Source organism: Sus scrofa, chromosome 1, assembly GCF_054392235.1.
Source record: "Sus scrofa isolate SSC_HxYL_T2T_F1_AM1 chromosome 1, Sscrofa_HxYL_maternal_Yorkshire_Landrace_v2.0, whole genome shotgun sequence".
Lineage (NCBI taxonomy): Eukaryota > Metazoa > Chordata > Mammalia > Artiodactyla > Suidae > Sus > Sus scrofa.
In genome coordinates, this window is record NC_139383.1 from 196,885 (window position 1) to 219,101 (window position 22,217).

The 22,217-nt window shown below is 47.9% G+C and overlaps 1 protein-coding gene across 26 annotated transcripts in view; it reads right to left on the reverse strand.

The window, feature by feature from the left end:
• FAM120B (family with sequence similarity 120 member B) overlaps window positions 1-21,893 on the reverse strand; it is a 65,645-nt gene extending 43,752 nt beyond the window's left edge. For 20 of the 26 annotated variants that reach the window (XR_014839072.1, XR_014839049.1, XR_014839037.1 and 17 more), the window contains exons 1-3: window positions 21,826-21,893; window positions 9,130-10,851; window positions 6,772-6,952 (exon numbers count right to left, since the gene is read on the reverse strand). Coding sequence is in view for 15 of the 26 variants with exons in the window: in XM_085015088.1 (XP_084871214.1) it covers window positions 6,772-6,952; window positions 9,130-10,830 (1,882 nt within the window). In the remaining 11 variants the exon portion in view is untranslated. Of the gene's footprint in view, window positions 1-6,771; window positions 6,953-9,129; window positions 10,852-15,103; window positions 15,202-16,354; window positions 16,621-19,191 lie in introns of those variants that run through there. The other 6 variants (XM_085015079.1, XM_085015073.1, XM_085015075.1 and 3 more) reach the window with 5 other exon arrangements.
• Window positions 21,894-22,217: the final 324 nt, after the last annotated feature.

The following is a 22,217-nucleotide window of genomic DNA, read 5'->3' on the forward strand; positions in this document are numbered from 1 at the left end:
ATGGGAACTACCGAAATGGGAATATTTTAAAAACACACTCCACACATTCATTAACAGTCACCTAATTCACGCTGAGGAATGCCCCACAACAGACCCTGCCCACTCAGCTACAGCCTGGAGGGAGGAGGGCCACCAGACAATACCCACGGGCAAGGCTGCAAGTCCAAACCATGATAAGCTTAAGAACGAAAAGCACAAGGTGCCTTCAGAGAGGAAAATAATTTTTTTTTTTTTTTTGGTCTTTTGTCCTTTTAGGGCCACACTCACCGCATATGGAGGTTCCCAGGCTAGGGGTCTAATCAGAGCTGTAGCCGCCAGCCTACGCCACAGCCATAGCAATTCAGGACCTGAGCTGGGTCTGCGACTTACACCACAGCTCATGGCAACGCCAGATCCTTAACCCAATGAGCAAGGCCAGGGATCGAACCCGCAACTTCATGGTTCCTGGTCGGATTCATTTCTGCTGTGCCATGACGGGAACTCCAAGAGAGGAAATTCCTTTTGATGAGGAATTTGGGGAAATTAGTTTTTAAAGGCATGCAGTATTAACAGAACTGATCAGAGGAATGGCCTGAGCCAGAAAAATAAATTTTGTTATTTGTCAGCGTGGATTTGTTTTTTAAAACAAAGAAAGCCAACAAAATCATCCGGGTGTAAGGGGGCAGACCCAGCTCTGACGGCTCCCCACTGAGGAGTCACAAAGAGCAGGAGCCCGGATAGGTGCAGGGCCGGCAACCCGAGGCTTCCAGCAGGAATCTGACTGCCCGGGAGGAGCTTCAAGGGGGAGGAGAGGAAAGCATCTCTCTAAGAGCTGAGGATGAAGCCGTGCGATGTTCCCACACGGGGGAAGAACAAACCAGGAAGTAGAAGATGAAGAAACACAGCAGGGTCCAGCAAGTCCAACAGCACCTCTCAGCAGTTCCAATTAAGGAAGAGACATGCAGACAGAGAAAAACGTAAAAGCATACAGGATAAAACTTTCCAATCAGAAGAAAAGTCACCAAAAAAGGAGCAAGAATCACACCAGCACTCCACTTCGTCAGCGCCCAGAGCTCTAGAGGAGGGTGGGCGGCTGAGACGGGACGGCCTGCTGACTACTCTTCCAGCCAAATAAATCCAGAAGCCAAGGCATTCTCCTGGGGGCAGGTTTTGCCCGGAGGCACCGTGCAGAGCAAAACCAGTCCTGAGGGGACCTGGCTGCTGAGACAGCTGCGGGCAGAAGAGAGGGCTCCAGAAACCTGCAGAGGAGCACCCTAAGGGCCTGGCTGAGGACAGTCCTACACGACCAGGGCAAAGCTCAGTGGGGCCAGGCAGGACAACCATGGGGAGGCCGATGGACCGACCCTAGAGCTGCCTAAGGCTCCCCGACCCTGGGCCCCCAGCAGCCGAGGCGCAGAGGCCTCGTCAAACGCTAGCATTCAGGCAGCAGCCCAGGGAAGGCCGAGCCTCAGGAGCAGAGCCGCTCTGTCTCTTTTTAGTGTCTAGAGACCCCCCGATCAAGGCTAAGGCAAGCCCTGTTGGGTCTGGAAAATGAACTGCCTGGCAGAACTCAACTCAAGACTCTCCACAGATCCAGAATCTTCTAGAACACAATAAAAACACGGGCCCTAGGAATAAGCAGAAACACATGGATTCACGAGGAGAAAAGTCATCAATAAACAGACACAGACCCAGCAACATGGGGGTGATGGAATTAGCAGACAAGGACCTGAAAACAGTTACTGTGAGTAAGTCTAAGGATTTAAAGGACACCATGAAGACAGGGAAGAAGAAATGGAAGATTTGTTTAAAAACCTGAAAAACACAATATCCGAAATGACCACGTCATTGGATGGGTTAGTAGCAAAGCCTGTAAATGTGAAGACAGAGCAGTAAGAACGACCTGAACCGACGCACAGAGAAGAGGCTTCAAAAGGAGGGTGGTGCCTGCGGGACACTGAGCTCTGAACCATGCACGTAACTAGGGGCCCAAAGTGAGAGGGAGAGAGACAGGAAACAGTGTTCAATGATATGATGCTCCACTTTGTTCAAGGTCAGTACGGAATATAAACTCACGGACCCAAGGAGCTCAAGAGTCGTAGGCAGAATAAACACGGAGGAGACTGCCAAACTCAGCCTGAACTAAGGCTGAAAACCAGTGACCAAGAAGAAACCCTAAAGACAGCCAGGGAAACACACACTCCAACCTGCGGGCACAACTGTTTCAGAAGGAACATCTCATCTCATGAGAAACACAAGCCAGAGACAACACGAGAACACCCTGGAAGTGACGAACAAAAATACCTCAACTCCTACATCCAGCAAAATTACACTTCTGAAAGAAAGAGCAGCAGAAACAGTGCCCAGAGGAGACGTCATCTCCTGGTTATTCTGAAAGACAAATGACCGTTCGGAGGAAGAGTTCGAAAATCAGAGCTCACGTGCCAAATCTGGCTTGCTTGCTCTAATACAGTGTGAAAGCTAATAATGCTTTTTGTACAATTTTATTTTATTTTACTTTATTTTTTTTTTTGTCTTTTTGCCATTTCTTGGGCCGCTCCCGCGGCATATGGAGGTTCCCAGGCTAGGGGTCGAATCGGAGCTGCAGCCACTGGCCTACGCCAGAGCCACAGCAACGCGGGATCCGAGCCGCGTCTGCGACCCACACCACAGCTCACGGCAAGGCTGGATCATCAACCCACTGAGCAAGAGCAGGGGTCGAACCCGCAACCTCATGGTTCCTAGTCGGATTCACTAACCACTGTGCCACGAAGGGAACTCCATTTTTTTTGTATAGTTTTAAATGATTGGAAAGTTATCAAAGAATATTCCACAACACAGAATGACAATGTAAAATTCAAATTTTGTGACATGGGGAAACTAGATAAAACTTCATTGGCACAGCCCCATCTTCTGGACGCAATGTCCATGGCGACATGGCTCCACAGCAAAGAGCTCAGCAGCTGGTCCAAAGCCTAAAATGTTTATTACTATCTGACCCGCCACAGAAAACGCTTGCCAACCCATGGTTTAAGGTAAAAATAAGAGTCATGTATTACGGGGTTTAAAACAGATGCATAATCTCACAAGGATCCTACTATGTTTCCAGTTATGCGACATACGCAAAATGACCAAAATATAGAGCTGGAGGACAAACTGGTGGTCACCGGGGGACAAGGACAGAGGGCAGGTAAAGAGTACATGGAACTCTATGTGCTAATTCTGCAACTGCTGTGAGTAAATAACTACTTCAAAATAAAAAGTTTTACAAATATACAGGATAGCAAAAATGACAAGGAGAATGAAAGTACACCATTGTAAGTTTTTTGCAGTATACATTACATGGTATCACACTGAAGATAAAATATGACAAGTTAAAATTATATTTTATAGGAGTTCCCGTCGTGGCGCAGTGGTTAACGAATCTGACTAGGAACCATGAGGTTATGGGTTTGATCCCTGGCCTTGCTCAGTGGGTTGAGGACCCGGCGTTGCCGTGAGCTGTGGTGTAGGTTGCAGACGCGGCTCGGATCCCGTATTGCTGTGGCTCTGGCGAAGGCTGGCAGCTACAGCTCCGATTAGACCCCTAACCTGGGAATCTCTATGCGCTGCAGGAGCGGCCCTAGAAAAGGCAAAAAGACAAAAAAAAAAAAAAAAAAAAGATGTATTTTATAAACCCTAGAGCAACCACTGGAAAAAACAAACAAACACAGGTAAATCTAGTAATCCAAATCCAACAATAATCCAATATAAAATAAAATACTAAAAAATATTCCATTAACACAATTCTGACAAAGGAAGTCAGAAAAGGAGAAAATAACGGGAAAAAAGAACAGAGCAAAGGGGAAAATGAAGACTTAAATCCAATCATGTCAACATGTACATTAAACATAAATGGCCTAAACAATCCAATTAAAGGACAGAAATTAAAAGATTGGGTATGCTGCTAAAAGAGAGGTACTTTAAGTATAAAGAAATAGCTTAGGGAGTTTCTGCTGTGGTACAGTACGTTAAGAATCTGACTGAAGTGGCCTGGGTTGCTGTGGAAGCATGGGTTCAATCCCCAGCCTAGCACAGTGGACTGAAGGATCTGGCACTGCCACAGCTGCAGCACAGGTCATAGCTGTGGCTTGGAGTCAGTCCCTGGCCAGGAACTTCCATATGCCACGGTGGGTGTAGCCATTTAAAAAAAAAAAAAAAAAAAAAGCTTAGGAGTTTCCTATCAATTACAGATGCGGTGTTGTCACTGATCTGGCCCAGGTTACTGCTGTGCCTCAGGTACGATCCCTGGACCACGAACTTCCGCATGCTGTGGGGATGGCCAAAAAGAAAAGAGAAAAAACCCTGAAAGTAAAGGGTAGAAAGAAGAGAGCAAATAATCATAAAAAACTGGGGCATGAATGTCAGTACCAGACAAAGCCAACTTCAAAACAGGGAGTACAACCAGACTTTCCAAAAAAGGGAAAACTCATAAAGTTGTAGTCAAATCATTAAGAAACATACACTCTTCAATGTACATGCACCTAGCAAGAGAATCTCAAACATACCTCAAGTAAAAACAGAGCCGAACGAATAAATAAAAAACATCCATGATAGAATCTGGAGATTTCAACACTATTCTCTTAAGAACTACAAGCAAGCTGACAAAAAGTCGGTAGATGTGTACAGCCCTCTTAGCACTCCTGGTATTTACTGAACACTGTACTCAACAAGAGCAGAAAATACATCTCCTTAGGCACACAAGCAACAGAAAGTCAGCATTCAAGCAAGCTGCACTGAATTTATTACCCTCATCATAAATGTATCTGCAATAGCAGCTTTTTATGTTTGCACTCTAATAATGCAAAGTTCATGAAGATAGCCAAAAAGCTGAGAAAAAGGAAAAGTGAAGATCATTTATGATGATAAGTTCAATTTATGTAATTTTCCTGTTATTGTGGTTATGCAATAAAGTCACTTTTTTTTTTTTTTTTGTCTTTTTGCCATTTCTTGGGCCGCTCTTGCGGCATATGGAGGTTCCCAGGCTAGGGGTCGAATCGGAGCTGTAACCACTGGCCTACGCCAGAGCCACAGCAACTCAGGATCCGAGCCACATCTGCAACCTACACCACAGCTCACGGCAATGCCGGATCCTTAGCCCACTCAGCAAGGCCAGGGATTGAACCTGCATGGTTCCTAGTCGGATTCGTTAACCACTGAGCCATGATGGGAACTCCTAATAAAGTTACCTTTATGGCTCTCAATAAATTACATTAACAAAGTATGAAATTTAAGTTAGTGAAGTTTATATATTTTAATCTCATTTATCAAAATACTCTTGGAGTTCCCACTATGGCACAGTGGGTTAAGAACGTGACTGCAGTGTCTCAGGTAGCTGTGGAGGCATGGGTTCCATCCCTGGCCCAAGGCACTGGGTTAAAGGATCTGGCCACAGCTGCAGCTCAGATTCAATCCCAGGCCTGGGAACTTCCACATGCCCTGGGTGCAGCCATTTAAAAAAAACCAAAAACGAAAAAACCTCTAAAAACGATTACAAGCAAATATTATTCTATAACATAAAATTTTCTCATGATGAAGGTACCTTTTCTTCATCAATGTGCCATCATTCATGTTAAGAAAGAATATGGGCAGAGCCACATAAGATAAAGAGATGGAAAAAATTATTTCAAAACTATTTGGTTTCAAAGTTTATTATACAGGTTCTTCTGTTTCTGTTTCCAAATCAGTGTAAACATCTCTCTCAAGTCCTCCTCAGGACACGTCGGTGTCTGATCGCTCACAGCATCTATGGGAGAAGGCGGGACATACCAGCTGGTGCTGGGAAGCTAATAAAACTGGGTGCAAAGAACTGGCCACTCCCTCCCCCGCCCCCAGAGAAAAAAGAACAATCACAGCACTTCAAGCGGATGGCTCTATCCCACCTTTAGATTATGGAAGTGTTTGCCTTCTGGAATAATATTAATAGTAATACTGGTAGGTTTGGAGAAAATGGAGTTTAGGCAAAAAAGCCACAGGCATCCTTTCACCAGGATTTTTCTTCTTCTACATCTTGCTCTGACGGACCCTGCTGGACCCCGTTTTTCAAGCCAGCACCTCCCATCAGACGGTGACGCTGCAGCAGCCTGTCTCAGGTCAGCAGGCTTGCACAGAGGTGACTGTGTGCGTACAGCAGCACCGGTCTGTACTAGGAGTGCTCTCGGGCACTCCCAGTGCCCCCAGACTGTCCCTAACGGAGCTTCAAAGGGTCTGGTTAATTTCCCACCTGGTGGTAAAGGTCCTCCTGGTTTTACTGGTCTAGCCCTGGACAGTCCTCTCCTTATACTCTTGTACCTACTGCACAATTGAAATAGAGATGGAAAAACATGAACTTAATTACAAAAAACTCCAAAGGAAAATTCTGTTTATATTTTAAAATACGCTGTACTAGATTTTATGTAATCATTTTATGAAAGTCACATTTCAGGGAGCGTAACTAGACATTGTCCTCTAATAATACACATACCCTACACTGCTAAAGGAGGAAGGGTTTTCATATTTTTTAAAAAGTATGAATCCTTTTAAGTCATAAAAAAATGGCATTTTACAGAAACAACGCACTCTTCTTTTCGTGGATGCTGCTCAGCCGCTTGCCAATCAGATGCAGATGCCCCACGGCACCTCCTCTTAACTCTGCCCAGATGTGAGTGCACTGGCCACTCCAGCTGTCACAGAGAAACAAAGCCCGAGCCCAGGGAGGATGTGCTCTAGCTCGTCTGGCTGCTTCTCAAACTAACCGAGAGACGCCGCACTCACCTCCGCCGCCCCCCAGCAGGAGGGAGTACACGCGCTGCCGCACGGGGCGGTAGACGAAGGCCTGGCTGGGCAGAGCCTGGTCCAGCTCATCCTCCAGGCTGTTGCTGCATTCGACCTCCCCACTGCTCAGGATGTTGTACACCAGGTAGCTCTCCGCCTGCACGTGATGCGCCCTGGCGACCTGCCAGAAATGCGACAGCCGGAAACAAACTGGTGACCTTCAGTGGGAATCGCAGCACCTCCTCAAAGCAGAGTTTTGAAGGTCTCAGAAGTGGAGTAAATGTCACTCAAGTTCCTGACGTCCAGCTGGCCTCTGTGCTTTCTGGCCCTTGGGCTTCTAGCTCAAAACTCGCTATTCCTCCTCCTCTAGGTTTCCGCCTCCTGCTGCCCGTCACTCTTACTGCTGCATCACCCCATCATTCTGTCCACCTGCTAGCGAGCACTGGACACAGGGCTCCAGCTCCCCTTGCCCGGTCTCTCTTCTCTGCAGCCCACCCTTCATACCAGCGATGTTCCATCTTCCTGGCAACAGAGGCCCAGTCGCTAAAAGCACCTGGATGACTACACTGCTTCAGCCTGGCAGGGAGGAGCCCCCCAAGTCCCCATCTCCTTTCCCATGTACGCCACTGCCCTCGTCACACGTGGAGCCCAACCTTCACCTTCTGCAAGAACCCCCCCATGTGCTCCAGGAAACTGGCTCCTTCAGCCCTTCCCAAGCAGCTCCTTCAATCTACCCTCAAGGTCACCTCTCCATAAACCCTGTTGCCCTCTCTGGACAGGAACTCCCCTCCCCAGCCTGAGAGGGCTCCCCTCACATTTACCCTCACTGGTTACCTAGGCTCATCTTTCCTATTAAACCATAAACTCCTTCATTCACTTGTTCAAAAAGTTTTTATTGAAAAAAATCTACATGCTGAAAACTCACTTCTTTCTGCTTTGCATGTAGCACAGTGTTGGCCCATGACTGAACGAGATGCTGATTTAAATGGGGACCACTTTCTCAATCGGTGAGAAGCTAAGGTCAGAAGGCCTATAATAACCTACACACAGGTTTTGTTTCCTGTAAAGAACATTCTCACCACTGCAGGAATAAATTCGCCTAGATTACTGTCCAGAATTTCAAACCAGTCTACCACTAATGGCACTTCAAACTTGCTGAAGATACCTGAACGGCAAAACCTCTGTGGTCAGTGACCCCTTATGCACACCTAGGAAGCAGGGCCAGTCAGGCCACCTTATTATTACAGATCTGAGTCTTAATCCCTTTCACTCCCCACTTTCTTCACATGTAAAATAGGTTTAACAAAGGTGCTGACCTCACAGAACTGTCTCGAGGATTAACTGAGCTAATACACAAGGCATGGCCACGGGCGTGAATTACTGCTGTCAGGCAGACACGCCACGGAGGATCCACCTTCACTGTGAAAATTTCTTTAAATGAGAAACACAGAAAAGCAAGCAACTGTAAGTCAATAAGGATCCCAAGTTGTTACTTGATGCTCTAACTGAAGATCAGTAGAAGTAACCTATTTCTCCCCAGTGCCGCTCTGGGTACAGAATCTGTCGGGAACCACTTAGTTAAAGGTTTCATGACCCTCCCAAGGCAAGACGAGCTTCTAACTTATCGTCTTACTCCCCTTCCATTTCTTACTCTATTATTTCAAAAGAGTTGGTACTTTGAGAAATTTATTTATAAAGTTATAATAAATTATATTCACTCTACCAAGAAATCTTCAATGTTGGCAACTGTACAGAATTTGAGATGTAACATTCTTTTCTGGGTGTACACAGGGTTTTCAGAGAAGTTCTCTACAACTATAATTTTAATTCATTAATTATCTCATTATCTTAATGTCTTTTATCTCTGCCCTTAACTATACAGCATTCCACACTTCAAAAAACTTTTAACATACTCACCTCATCTGAAAATTCCAAATTCCCCATGTGGCATGTAGTAATCGCCACAATCTGGCTGGAGCTTATCTTTTCCAATTTTCTTCTCCTTTCTTCTCCTTTCAAACCCCAAGCTCCAGCTTATGCTCTACCACTGTGCCCACACCACCCTCCAGCACCACCCCTGCGCCAAGGCTTTGCCTGCTCCAAGCAAACAGCAGGGTCCATGAAGACCTGGATTCCGTTACGCCTCTTCAGATTCCTAGCGCTCGCTCCTCTAACAGTCATGTAACAACAGGCACACGCGTTAAACCACATCTCCTCCCTCAACTCCAAGGGTTCTGTCCTGTGTCCCCCACAGTATCTTAACCACTGCAGGTAATCCATAAATATTCGCTGATAACACCATCAATGGATACATTTTCCATCATGACATATTAGATTTGGGTGGGTACATCCACATACCTGTAAGATTTCAGGATCTGAAACCATGGTTACTTGTTGCTTCATTTCAGGCCCCGTATTTATGGTGTCTTCTTGTTTAATTTCAGGGTTTGTAAACATGGGTGCTTCTGGATTAAATTCAGGGTTTGTACCTACAGGTAATTTCTGCTTGGATTCAGAGCGCATACACATGGGAACTTCTTGCTTGAATTCAGGATCTGAACTCAGGGATATTTCTTGCCCGGACTCAGGATCTGTACACACGGGAACGTCTCGCCCGGACTCAGGATCTGTACACATGGGAACGTCTTGCCCGGACTCAGGATCTGTACACATGGGAACGTCTCGCCCGGACGCAGGATCTGTACACACGGGAACGTCTCGCCCGGACTCAGGATCTGTACACACGGGAACGTCTCGCCCGGACTCAGGATCTGTACACACGGGAACGTCTCGCCCGGACTCAGGATCTGTACACACGGGAACGTCTCGCCCGGACTCAGGATCTGTACACACGGGAACGTCTTGCCCGGACTCAGGATCTGTACACACGGGAACGTCTTGCCCGGACTCAGGATCTGTATACATGGGAACGTCTTGCCCGGACTCAGGATCTGTACACACGGGAACGTCTCGCCCGGACTCAGGATCTGTACACATGGGAACTTCTTGCTTGGACTCAGGATCTGTACACATAGGAACTTCCCAATGGGACTCAGGGCCTGAAATCATGGATACCACCGGCTTGTCCAAAGTTATTACACCTTCAGGTTTTTGGAAAAACCATGGAGACCTCTGTCCTGGCAAAAGATACGATGCAACTCCTTTATAAAAAAGAGCTTTGTTTGTTCCCAGAGGTAGTATCTCTTCTAGCTTTTTCTCACCTTGATGCAGTCGACGAACTTTAGCTATGTGGTCTGCCACAGCTAAAATAATGTTGCCTTTTTTGTCAAAGTTCTCCCTCACAGAGGTATAGGAGGACAAGCACTTGTACCGAAAGCTTTCGAACATGCCTTCCGGGATGACGTCATTGCCAAGCAGGCAGGCCAGAAGAGGAAGGTCGGACAGGCCAAGACCCAGACTCTGACAGAGCTTCTCCCGGCAGAGCATGACGGTGTCCAGACTGTCCAGGCAGAGCTCGCTGATGGAAAAGTAGGGGCACGTGTCATAAATTAAGTAGTCAGTGTCTTCTCCCAGAATCCCAAGGCAGTCGTTCTGGAGGCCATAGGAAGCCACCTCATAGTCGGCCTCCTGCAACGAACACCGCGTTTCCTGCCCCAAGGTCTTCAAAGCGAAGCGAGTGAACACGGCCAGCCCCGAGGGGATGAAGAACATGTTCCTGCCAGGCTGCTCCTTGTTGGACTTAATATAGTGGAAGATCCGGGCTATCTCCCTGTTGTTCTTGAGCCTGCGCTTCACCCACTCGTCTCTCTTGTTCTGCTCCACCATGCCATCAAAGAAGAATATCAATTTGATGCCAACAGCTGTAAAAGTTTTTACAAATTCTCGCAGAGCAGAAAAGTATTCCCGCCACTGGCCACCACAGATCCAAGAGTCCGGCGTGTACCAGTACCGGAGGCAACACATGGCATCGACCACGATGGTAGGAGTACCTCCAGGATGTCTGCTTCGGTGCTGCTCTGCCAGGTCTTTGAAATTTACTACTGTACATATGTGTGGGCAGCTACTTCCCACAAACCCCTGTAAGCCTCTCACACCCATAACTGAACTCCTGAGAAGGATCTGGAAAGGAAAAGAAATGAGTAATTATGGCCTTGTCACCTTTCAAAGCAAACACAAGGCAGCACTGAACATTCATTCACCCTGTGCCTCCAACACAACAGGGAGCCTCCCACTTGCCAGTAAGCACTGAGCTGGACTCCTCCCAGGACAACACGGGACAGCACGCTTAGGCTTCTCACTCTCATTCAAGAGATTCTTCAATAAAATTTGAAAACAGGTTAACAGTTTCAAAGAAGTAACACTCCCCATCCAGGAGCTCAACGAGAAGTTCATTTGGAAAACCTAAACCATAAAGCAGATACATGCAACATGGCTGTTTCTCAGAATATTTTTGCTGAGTAAAAGAAGCTGGACCAAAAAGAACTCCATTTATCTAAGACTCTAGCTCTTGAGAGCTGAGCGGATACAGCGGCCAGAGAGCCATCTGGTGGGGCAGGGGGAGGGAGGGACTTAGAGAGCAGAGAGCAGCAAAGAGCTGTGGGACATGGGCACTATCTTGGCTGTGGTGATGGTGTCACAGTGAACACACGCCGAACCTTTCAGATTGTGCACTGTGCACACAGCAGCTTTCTCTGTGTCAACTGTATCTCAATAAAGGTGTGCAGGAGTTCCCATCATGGTGCAGTGGAAACAAATCCAACTAGGAACCATGAGGTTGAGGGTTCGATCCCTGGCCTTGCTAAGTGGTTAAAAAGGATCTGGTGCTGCCTCGGGCTGTGGTGTAGGTCACAGACGCGATGTTGCTGTGGCTGTGGCTCTGATTGGACCCCTAGCCTGGGAACCTCCATATGCCTCAAGCATGGCCCTAAAAAGCAAAAAAAAAAAAGTTCAAAAGAAAACTACAGGAAAATACACTAGGCCAAATTCAGCATCATTTGAGATGGAGACTGAATGACTTGGATGGAAAACTACCTTTTTAAAATGTTAAAAAAAAAAAACCCCATAGTTCCAAGAGTTAGAATTCAAAATCTGGGAAAATCTAAGCAGACTCCTTCTACATAATGAAAGATGAAATACAGGTAGTAACACCCAGCAATGGCCAGGCATCTCTTATCTTAAAGGCCTTTTCTTCAGCTTTGGTCTTCCTTCAGAGTCATCAGGGGTCCCCTACCCTCTGATAAAACAAAACAAGCCTTATTATGCAAACAGCAGCAGCAGAACAAACGGTGCCTCCCCAGGCTGAGGACTGAGGGCTGAACCCCCAGCTGCCTGCCACAGCAGTGACAGCTCCCACCGAGCCAGGCACTCTGTCGATAACCCTGGTGGGTAAAAACCATAAGCTCTACTTCACAAATGAAGACACTGTAAATAAATTATTAGGTTGAGGAACGACACCCTCATAGAGTATCTTTTATGAAGTAACTGCCTGTTAATGGACACTGGCTCCTAACAGTAGAATTTGAAGTTATCTGTTTAAGAGCCGTTGACCAAAAAAAGAGTCTAAAAACTGAGTGGACCTAAACAGCACACATTTAAGATGAAATGCGGTGAGGCCTTGCTCATTAAATTATTATCCATAAACCCATATACCCCAAACCACTGCAGCCCTATTCCTAGTGTCAGGCTGATCTTGGGAACATTAGGAGGGAAGGTGTGTGTTTTTGCAGCAGAAAGAAGACTTGAGAGCAGGACTGTCTCAACCACCAGGCAGCTCTCCAGTCGGGCCCTCCGGGCGTGGTGTGCAAGGGGATATGCTTCAGAACACAAAGAAGAGTGGTCAGGACGGGCAAGGAAACAGAACGGATTTTTAAAAAAGCAGCAAGGTTTGTGGACGGGAAGAGGGCCAGGGGCCTCTGGCCACCTCCACACTGCCTCCTCCACCAGCTCCCCGGGGGGCGAGGACCCTCTCACGCAGGCAGCCCCTGGAGACGGAGCTGGGAGCCCCGAGCACAGGCCCGCCCTGGCTGCCACTCCACGCAGACCTGGGCGGTTTGTCAGGCAGCTCGGCCACATTTGCGTTGGCTGCCTTCCCTCACAGATAAAAAGACATTTGTTTCAAGCATTTTTCTACTAAAACTGCAAGTGACAGCACTGAGCTTCTTGAAACACTCTCCTCTTTATTTTGCAAGAAGTCGGGCTCAGCCTCTGCTTTGATTTTATTCAAATGTTTTTTCTCCTTTCTTACCCCAGTAGTGAAAAGCTCACTATTTTTTAAACATGCACTGGTTTTTCCTCTCTTTCACACTGCCAATTTCTCACAGTTTGAATCACAAATTACCTCAGGAATGTTACGTTACAATGTGCTCTTCTATGGTACTTACAAAGAAAACCTGGGATAGGCAAAGATTTGTGAACTTGGGACATTAGGGGGTAGCTTCCGGTATCTCAGCTCTTCAAGGCTTAAATACTCACACCACTAGCCATCAATGCAGTTAGTGTGGCATGAAATGAAATGCTTAAAAAAGATAAATTCTACAGACGTACCTTTTAAAATAATTTTCTTTTTTTAAACCCTTTTATTGCTAAGAGCATATACTTAGGGTTTACACTCTCTAAAGGTAGTTTTTAAGAAGACTGCAAATATATATAAAATATAAATACTATATATTATGTAAATATAGATCATAAAATTATATACACGCATATATAAAATTTCATTTATTCTACTTGCAAATTATACGGGAAATTTTCATTATCTAGACAATTGTTGTCTAGAAAGAAGTTAAGTCTTGTTAGGTAGAAGTCTTATTGCCCTAAATTCACTTCCATGAATGTGGGTCTCAGAACAGGAGATGTCACCCTGTCAGGTCCCCAACACCCAGCAGTGTCAGGCAAGTGAGGGCCCAGCAGGTATCTGTGAATGAGTGAACAGAAGAAGGTAGCAAAGGACAGGCATATAGAGAGAAATCAGGGCTCAGCCCATCATGGCGCAGCGGTAGTGAACCCGCCTAGTATCCAGGAGGATGCAGGTTCAATCCCTGGCCTTGCTCAGTGGGTTAAGGATCTGGCGTTGCTGTGGCTGTGGCGAAGGCTGGCAGCAGCAGCTCCAATTCGACCCCCAGCCTGGGAATTTCCATAAGGTGCTGGGGCAGCCCTAAAAGGGAAAAAAGAGAGAGAGAGAAATCAGGAATCAACAAGATTACAGACTCCAACCGTGGGCAGAGAAAGCATACACAGGAGAGTCTGCCCCATGAAGCTGACACGCTGGTCCGGGAAACAAGCATCAGTGCAGGGGTCTGGGAAGGAGCAGTGGCAGGCTCTGCACAGGGGGCGGCCTCACTTCCAGCCGAGGCTTCCTTCTCTTTACAGCCAGACCAACCGCAGCGTGCTGGGTCACCAGCACGTGAGGACATGGAGGGAAGAGAAGAGAGAACCCCAGGAGCTCCTTTCCTTACCATCTTTCTAACTGAGAGGGGCCTCTGGCACACACTCAGAGACGTGAAGAGAGGCAGGCCTCACACGTGCCCTACCTGCCACTGAGAGGGGCCAGAGGCTACACATGGACAGTCACCCTGGACACAGGGACAGCCCCAGGCTCACCAGCCGGTGGAGCCACGTTTGCGGGAACCAGTACTAGCAGTTGTGGCCACCTCGAGGCACATCCAGCAACCCAAACATAATGTTCAAAGGTGAAGAGACACGACCCAGGCAAACACAAATCAACAAGGAGACCGTAAGATCAGAAGCAGTTCCAAGGGAACCTGAAGAGCCGGTTGACCAAAATGAGCTTTTTAAGGAGGAGACAAACCAGGTTACCGTCTTGTAGAGCAAGAGAGCCAGCTTTATCAGACAGAAGCAACCTGCATCTCTACAAGACGAACGTCTACACGTTAACGTGCATCATCACAGTGTCTAGGCCCTGACCGAGCCTAACAGCAAAGTATAACTGAGAGGGGCCTCCTGTTAGAAACTGAATGATAATCTCGGGGACTCTGGGACAACGGCCCAGGTTTCAGTGACAAACATACAGTCCCCCTTACCCTTGCCTCCTTCCTGAGTCTTGGGTAATTTTCTTTCAGCGGCAACATGCTGGCTGGGCCCAGGCCCTCTGGGGAGCCCCCCTCACAGCCTGAGGTGGAACATATGAAGCCTGCTCTCTCCTCTCCACCCCACTAACCCCACTTAACAAGAGGAGCTTATAGGGATCCTTTCGACACAGCAGGGCAAGAATAGGGATTGAAAACTCCAAAAGGAGGCTCTGTGTTCTAGGCCAGTGCACGGACACAGCCAGTGATCACTGTTTACTGGGAATGCACGAAGGCACAGCCACCCCAGGGCAACACTAAGCTGGGCCTCTGCTCCAGGCTCCTACCTTGACCCACTGGCCAAGACATGCTCCTGGATCACACTTGAGGTGGGCTCCCGGGCCCTCTTCCCTCCAGGATGTCACCTTGGGCTCCAAGTTCACCCCTGCCAATTTCAATCAGACTCCTGCTGAGTCGGTTTACGAGAACACCCACTTCCTTGACGCATGATCACCCTCAAGATCTGCTCGAATTGCTCCCCCGACTCTTGCTTCTCACCGACCCTCACCCCACTGGAGGCCCTCCATCCCCAGGTGTCTTTGCTGTGTTCAAACCTGAGCTCACCTCCCTCCCCATTCAGGGTTAAACTGTCTGTCTTAACAAGCATCAGACTACTGTCTCAAAGAAGTGAAGGAGAGACGGAAAGCTTGCAGCCATCAGGTGGCCTGGAGGTCCCTCCAGAGCACAGTCTGGCCATGGCCACTGCACTGAGATTCAAGAAACTGGTGGCTGGAGCTGGCAGTTCGACCCCTTTCATCTGTGTCTGAGGGAAATGCCAGAACACTGAGCAGCACAGTTTTGCTGACAGAAGGAAAGCTCTAGAACAAAACTGAGCTGAATTCAAATTCTAACCTCCACTTATTAGCAGTGAAACCTGGAGCAAGTGACTTCATTTTTCTTATCTGCAAAATGAGGTTTATAAAACTCAATTGTTGGGAGACAATTTTATTTATAATATAAATTTAGTCGTCAAACATTTCTCATTAGTTGCTAAAAGTTTAGTGAAATAAGTTTAGTCAAAATTATTAAATTATTTCAAAATTTAAAACAAAGCCATATAAATTTTAGTCAGGCTTTACAGTATTTATGATTTTTACAAGCTATATTACTTCTCAATATCAGAATGTACTTATTTATACTTTTTTTCTGATTAAAAAAGCAGCCACACGCAGTGGTTAACGAATCCGACTAGGAACCATGAGGTTGCGGGTTTGATCCCTGCCCTTGCTCAGTGGGTTAACGATCCGGCGTGGCCGTGAGCTGTGGTGTAGGTTGCAGACGCGGCTCGGATCCCGCGTTGCTGTGGCTCTGGCGGAGGCCAGTGGCTACAGCTCCGATTCAACCCCTAGCCTGGGAACCTCCATATGCCGCGGGAGCGGCCCAAGAAATAGCAACATCAACAACAACAAAGAACAAAAAGACAAAAAAAAAAAAAAAAAAAAAAAAAGCAGCCACGAAAACATGTAGCCATCTTCTTTACAGAAATTTCAAAGACAGCACAAAGGGGAAGGGAAAAAAAAAAAGACTCATAATCTCACCTTCCAAAGATGACTACAAAAACATTTGAGTACGTATATCTAGTCTTTATTACTCATTATCACTCTTGTTCTATCATCTACTTTTGGGTCTTCCTTTGTCATGAATTTAATCCCAAATCATTGCGTTAACCTTCCCGTACGGTGTCACTGTGAACAGATGCATCGCGTGGACATAACGGATGCCCGGCGGCGATGCAACCGGTACATGGCGTGGACGTAACAAGCGTTATTCCACCCGCCTGCCAAACATTTAGGCAGCTCCAATACTGCAAGCCACAAATCAGGATGGGAATCACACCAGAGAATATAAGTCTTTGAGCTTATCTCTGACCATTTCCTCAGGACTAATCTGAGACGTGAAACTACAGTCAACACAAAAGCATATTTTGCTAATTCTTCTCCAGCTGCAGGTAACATTCACACTGAGTTCTCAATAATATCAAGTGATTTTATTTGGACATAAATAGAGTTTACTCGTTCAGCAAGTACCTCTACCTCAACACCACACCAGACAAGGAGCCATGACTAAGACAGACAGACAGATAGGTGCCTGCCATCCAGCAGCACTTGGGATTACTGCAGAGCAGGGGAAGGCAGGGAGCACAGACTGTCCAGCAGGAAGCCCCAGGCCACACCTGGGACCTGCAAGGCCATCCTGAGGAAGGGCATTCCAAGTGCACCTGACGAGAGGCAGAAAGCCTGGCAGGCACAGCCAGATGGAGAAAGGAAAAGCAGGCACATGGGAGGTACGGACCCAGAGGATGAGGTGGGAACTTTTTTTTACTACTACATGTATGTTTCTAAGGTGCCTAAAACATCTGTACTATTAAATACTTTAATCTGCAACCTTATTTGCTATATTATAATAGTGTTCTTCAACTTAGAAAACAGGGCAGGGGGACCCCTCGACTCTTCATTATGGCCAGAACCTGTGATTCAAGGGAAGAAGAGTGTGGTGATAAGGTGCAGTGACCAGGTTTCCAAACCATCACACCGGGGCATACTTCATCCTCAGGTACACTTCATCCCAGGGCACACGTCCTCCTAAGGCACACTTCATCCTAAAGTACACTTCATTCCAGGGCACACCTGAGGCATTGCTCAAGGCGCTTAAGCAAATATGTTTCAGAGGGGCTGCCCTGCCTGTGCGCTGGTGGAGGGCTGGCAGCAGGCAAGCCTGGGGATAGGATCTGCTCCAGACTCGCTCATCCTGGCAGCCCAACATGCCAACAATCTCCCGATTCTGGAAGAGCCCCAACACAGGGGGATGCAAAGTCCTGCTTCCTACTGCAGAAGTCAAAGGAGGCAGACAGAGCCTCTTCTGATGCACTGCCCTCCAATACACCAAAGGCATGAGATCCAAATTCACTCCACAAACATTCCTCTGGTGACCCAGTGACCAACAAGACCAAGTCCCTAGGACATGCATCCTCAAGAGGGAGAAATGGCTCAGGGTCCATCAGGAGAGAAGCCAGCCTGCAGCTGTGATACACCTGCCAACACGCACCAAGCTGTGCATTTTCCCACAGCAGACACCCCCTCTGGTCCCACTGGCAAGCCGTCAAGCTCTGCTCAGACTCTACTGTGAGGCACACCTGCCACCAAAGGCAGGCAGAGCCAGCTGCGGGGCGGCAGCCAGCAGTGTGTGCTGCGAGGTCACCTTCCCAAGGTCAAAGACAGTAACAGCAAAGCCTTGATTTGAATCCACCTGCCTCCAAAGCCAGTTTCTGTCACTAGGGGACCCCCCATTCCCAATACTGGGCACTTCAGAGAGATCTGGTAGCTGTGGCACACAGGGAAGACTGAATCACTGCAAAGAGCCAGCCTGGGGTGCGCCTTCCTGAAGGGGCCCTGACAGAAAGGTCAGATTGACGGAGCACACCAGGAGGCTGGACCCTTGGCCCTTCCCCAGGCCACACAGGTCCCAAAACCCTCACAGGTCAGCGAACATAGAAAAGGAAATGCTTGCGACCTGCAAAAAGGTATGCCTCGTTTATCCAGAATTCAGAGTAAGACTCTAATATAAATTTTAAAATTCACAGGTAAAACTAAAATTATTTATTCATAAGAGACTTCTCAGGCTTCTGATTTATCATTTATAAATGATTCTTCTACACAGCTCTAACTATTAGCTCCTATGTCCACAGTAGAGAAAAGCATGGAAAGGGCTGAGGCAGGCCTGTGCACACTGACGGGGGCTCAGAACTGTTGACAGCTGACCTGGGGAAAGCAAAGGGACAGAAAAACTAGAAGAGGATAAAAGAGGCTTAAATACTCGAAACAAGTAACAGGGAAAAAAAACCCTATGTGCCCCAGTAAGCCCTAATGTCTGCATCACAACAAATTGTTTAAAATGTTTACCTAAGATCAGTAGGGAAGGTTTATATCACATTCAGCACATTCTATTAAGAAAGCAGGGAAGCTGTAGCTCTGATTCAACCTCCATATGCCACGGGTGCAGCTCTAAAAAGCAAAAAAAAAAAAAAAAGAAAGAAAAAAGAAAAAAGAAAGCAAGCAAGCAGGAAAACCCTCTATTTTAGAAAGAAAGCTCTGCTATTTGAACAGTTACTGTTCCCTTGTGCTGGGTGTCAGGATCGTGTTTTTACAAATAAGTTACAGTAATCTGTATGAATCTGTATTGAGTTAAAGTACTAACGGGAAGAGCACCCATTCCTGCACACTGCGGCTACGCAGCTGGACAGTACAGAGGATGAACTTGGTCTGTGTTACAGTAAGTGTTCCGCAGTGACCTGACTTAAACGGATTCCTCCTATTTCAGTAATACCTGTTTAAAAGGAAAGGGTGTTTAACCTGGCTAAGCAATGGTCCTCACTCACCGTTTGACTAAAGACAAATCATTTGCTCTTTGTGCATCACGGAGCTCCTCATTTGGTTTTTTTTGGGGGGGGGTTGTTATTTTTTTTTTTTTTTTTTTTTTGCTTTTCAGGGCCGCACCCATGGCATATGGGGTCTAATCGGAGCCACAGCTGTCAGCCTACACCACAGCCGATATGCACCACAACAACTGCAACCTACACCACAGTTCACGACAACACCGGATCCTTAACCCACTGAGCAAGGCCAGGGATCGAACTGCAACCTCACGGTTCCCAGTTGGATTGGTTTCCGCTGCGCCACGATGAGAACTCCCTCATTTGCAAAAATACTATGATTTACCTATCATTTTGGCCAATTTTAAACTACTACTATAACGTTTTTCAGAAATCTCATTGTATTTATATAATTTAAACCTTAAATAACATGTTTTAACTTTTTAAAGACTTTTCCAACAGAACACCTTACAAAGAAACAGTAATTGACTCCTAAAAGCAAATGAAAATGTAGTTATTTACACTTGCCATGAAGTTCTATAAAAGTACTGATAGCGTAAGGTTTGCCTCACTTTCAAACTGCTAAAATAAGGATGCAATTCATTCCTCTGAATGAATTTCCGTGGACATAAGAGTTGCTTTTATGGTCTCAATTAACTGGACTTCCCTTCTTACTCTCAGCCTTTTCTCCAAGGAGGTGGCAATCCAGCAATGAAAACAAATCAAATACATGCATGGCTGCAAAGGTTCTGCCCACTGTATTGGGTTGCCAATCTCTGACATCTCTTCCTGACCCAAAAGGAAACTAAAGCCAGGTTCCAGCAGGAACCTGAACAGCTCCATTCATTCATATTTTCTCACTAAACCTCAAGAGGAAGCACACGTAAGGAGTAGGAGGTGGAGAAGAGAAACTCTGAAGGACAAGGACACAAAACCAAGACAGCAGGATGTGACTCATGGTCAGTTCCACAGGGATCCAAGTCGTGTAGGGCTTGAAGTTTATAAAACTGGAAGTTCCTCTTTTTAAAAAGAATACAAAATTATAAACACAAGACCTCTGAGGTCCTTCCCAGTGCTTTAGAAGGGGCCAGGTAAAGTAAGGACCCTTGAGGTCTGAACATCATTAGCTTTAAATCTGCCCCATAAATGACACCAAGTCTAGGCTTGCGGAGGGGGGTTGAACCTCAGAATACTAAAAACTCTAAGTGTCCTCAGACCTCACCTACTGCAGTCTTCTCAGTTCACAGGTGGGCCAGGAGTGATTACAGATTTCCATGTCTGGAGGACGAGGTGGTTAGAAATTACACTAGCACATAAGGTGGTCAAGAAACGGTATGTGTGGAGATGAGCAGTGGGCGACCTAACACAGCCAAGTGTTTTCAATGTCTCCCTGAACACAAGCACTAAGGAATGCACAGCTGGAGTCCTGAGACAGAGGGACGGCAAGGTGAGTGTGTTTGGGGCGGCGGTGAGCAGCTGTGGCACAGCTTAGAGATAGCAGAGCCGGGGTGATAGGGAGATCAACATACAGAGAATGCGTGGTGTGAAGTCTGTGGTGGTCAGAGAGGGTAGCTCCTAACAGCATGGTCCAAACATGGTCAGCACGTAGATGGGAGGCCACGACTCAGAAATGACAGAGAACTGGAGGACAAAGCCAAGGATGACACCAGACACGGAGGAAGCACAGAGCACAGCTGCAGGCCATATTTAGGAGGTGAAAGGAGAGGAAACTGATGCTGCACATCTGCCATTCCATGTCCCTCACTCTTTGAATTATCTACTCAAATGCTCCGGCCGAAAATCTGGAAATCAATGGAAATACCACCACCTCTTTTTTCGCATCAATCTCATCTCCAAGCTCTACTACCATTTCCAGATCTTCAGTTCTGAAACTTCTCTTTCCTAAACGACTGCACACACACTCTTACCAATTGCAGTCACCCCACCACCACCCTACACCTGCCAGACCCTTTTAACATTAGGACCCGGATCACATCACTTCCTTGCTCCCAAATCTCTTGAGCATCCTTCCATTCCTATCTCCAAGCAACATTCTTTCCGGAACACGTCAGACTGTCTCAATCCCACATGTCTTCTGTTCCCTCTGCTGGAAATCAACGGCCTCTTGCTCCTCAGCACCTCCCAACTCTTATGGGAAATTCAGCTCAACCCTCCCCCCCCATACAGAAACTTCTGGGCCCTCGTCGGCCAACTTGAACTAATCATCCTCTCAGCTCCTGGGGCGTCATCCCACCGGCCTTTCCTTCCCTGGAGAACTGGTGCTTGCTGGGTGCTGGGACCCCGGCTCAGCAAAGCTGGACGAGTGAGGGAAGGCGCCCGAGTTCGGAGACCAAGCGCAGAGATCAGAGGACGCCTCCTTAGGGGACGGCAGGAGCAGCGATGCGGCTCACTAGGTCCAGGGACCGCACGCCGACCCGGAACTGCACACCTCTCTCTGGGGAGGGGTTGGGCCAAGACGGCGCCAGAAGGCGCAGGCAGGGTGCCTGGTTGTGGGGTCGGACGGTCAGGGACACGCGGCCCAGGGACCGTGACGGCGCAGAACCGCGAGCTCGGCCAACCGCGCGGAGGCGACGGCCGAGAGCCGGTCCGGACGCGCTGGGCCCGCAGGCCCGGCCCTACCTAGAGACGCGCCAGCACAGAGATGCGCCCGCGCCGCTCCCGGCCCGCCGCAGTCGCTTCGCACTTCCGCTTCCGCTCGGGCGCTTCCGCTCGAAGGACCGCCCTGGGGCGGGGCCTGCGAGACGGACCCGGGAGGCGCCGGGTGGCGGGCGGGGGGAGGAAGGGGAGGGCCGAGATGCGCGGGCGCCGCGGCCGTCGCCGCGGAAACCTCGCGGTTCTTCCGAGGTCGGGGTCGCACCTCGCTCGGCTTCCGCAGGCTCGCCCGGCCGCGCCGGCTGGGGTCTTGACACCGCGGCTCGGCTTTAGGGCGCTCGGAGGGCGGGGCGCGCTGCTGGGAGAAGGCAGAAAGTCCCTGAGTCCCGGCCCTCGCAGGAGGCAGGCGGGCCTGAACG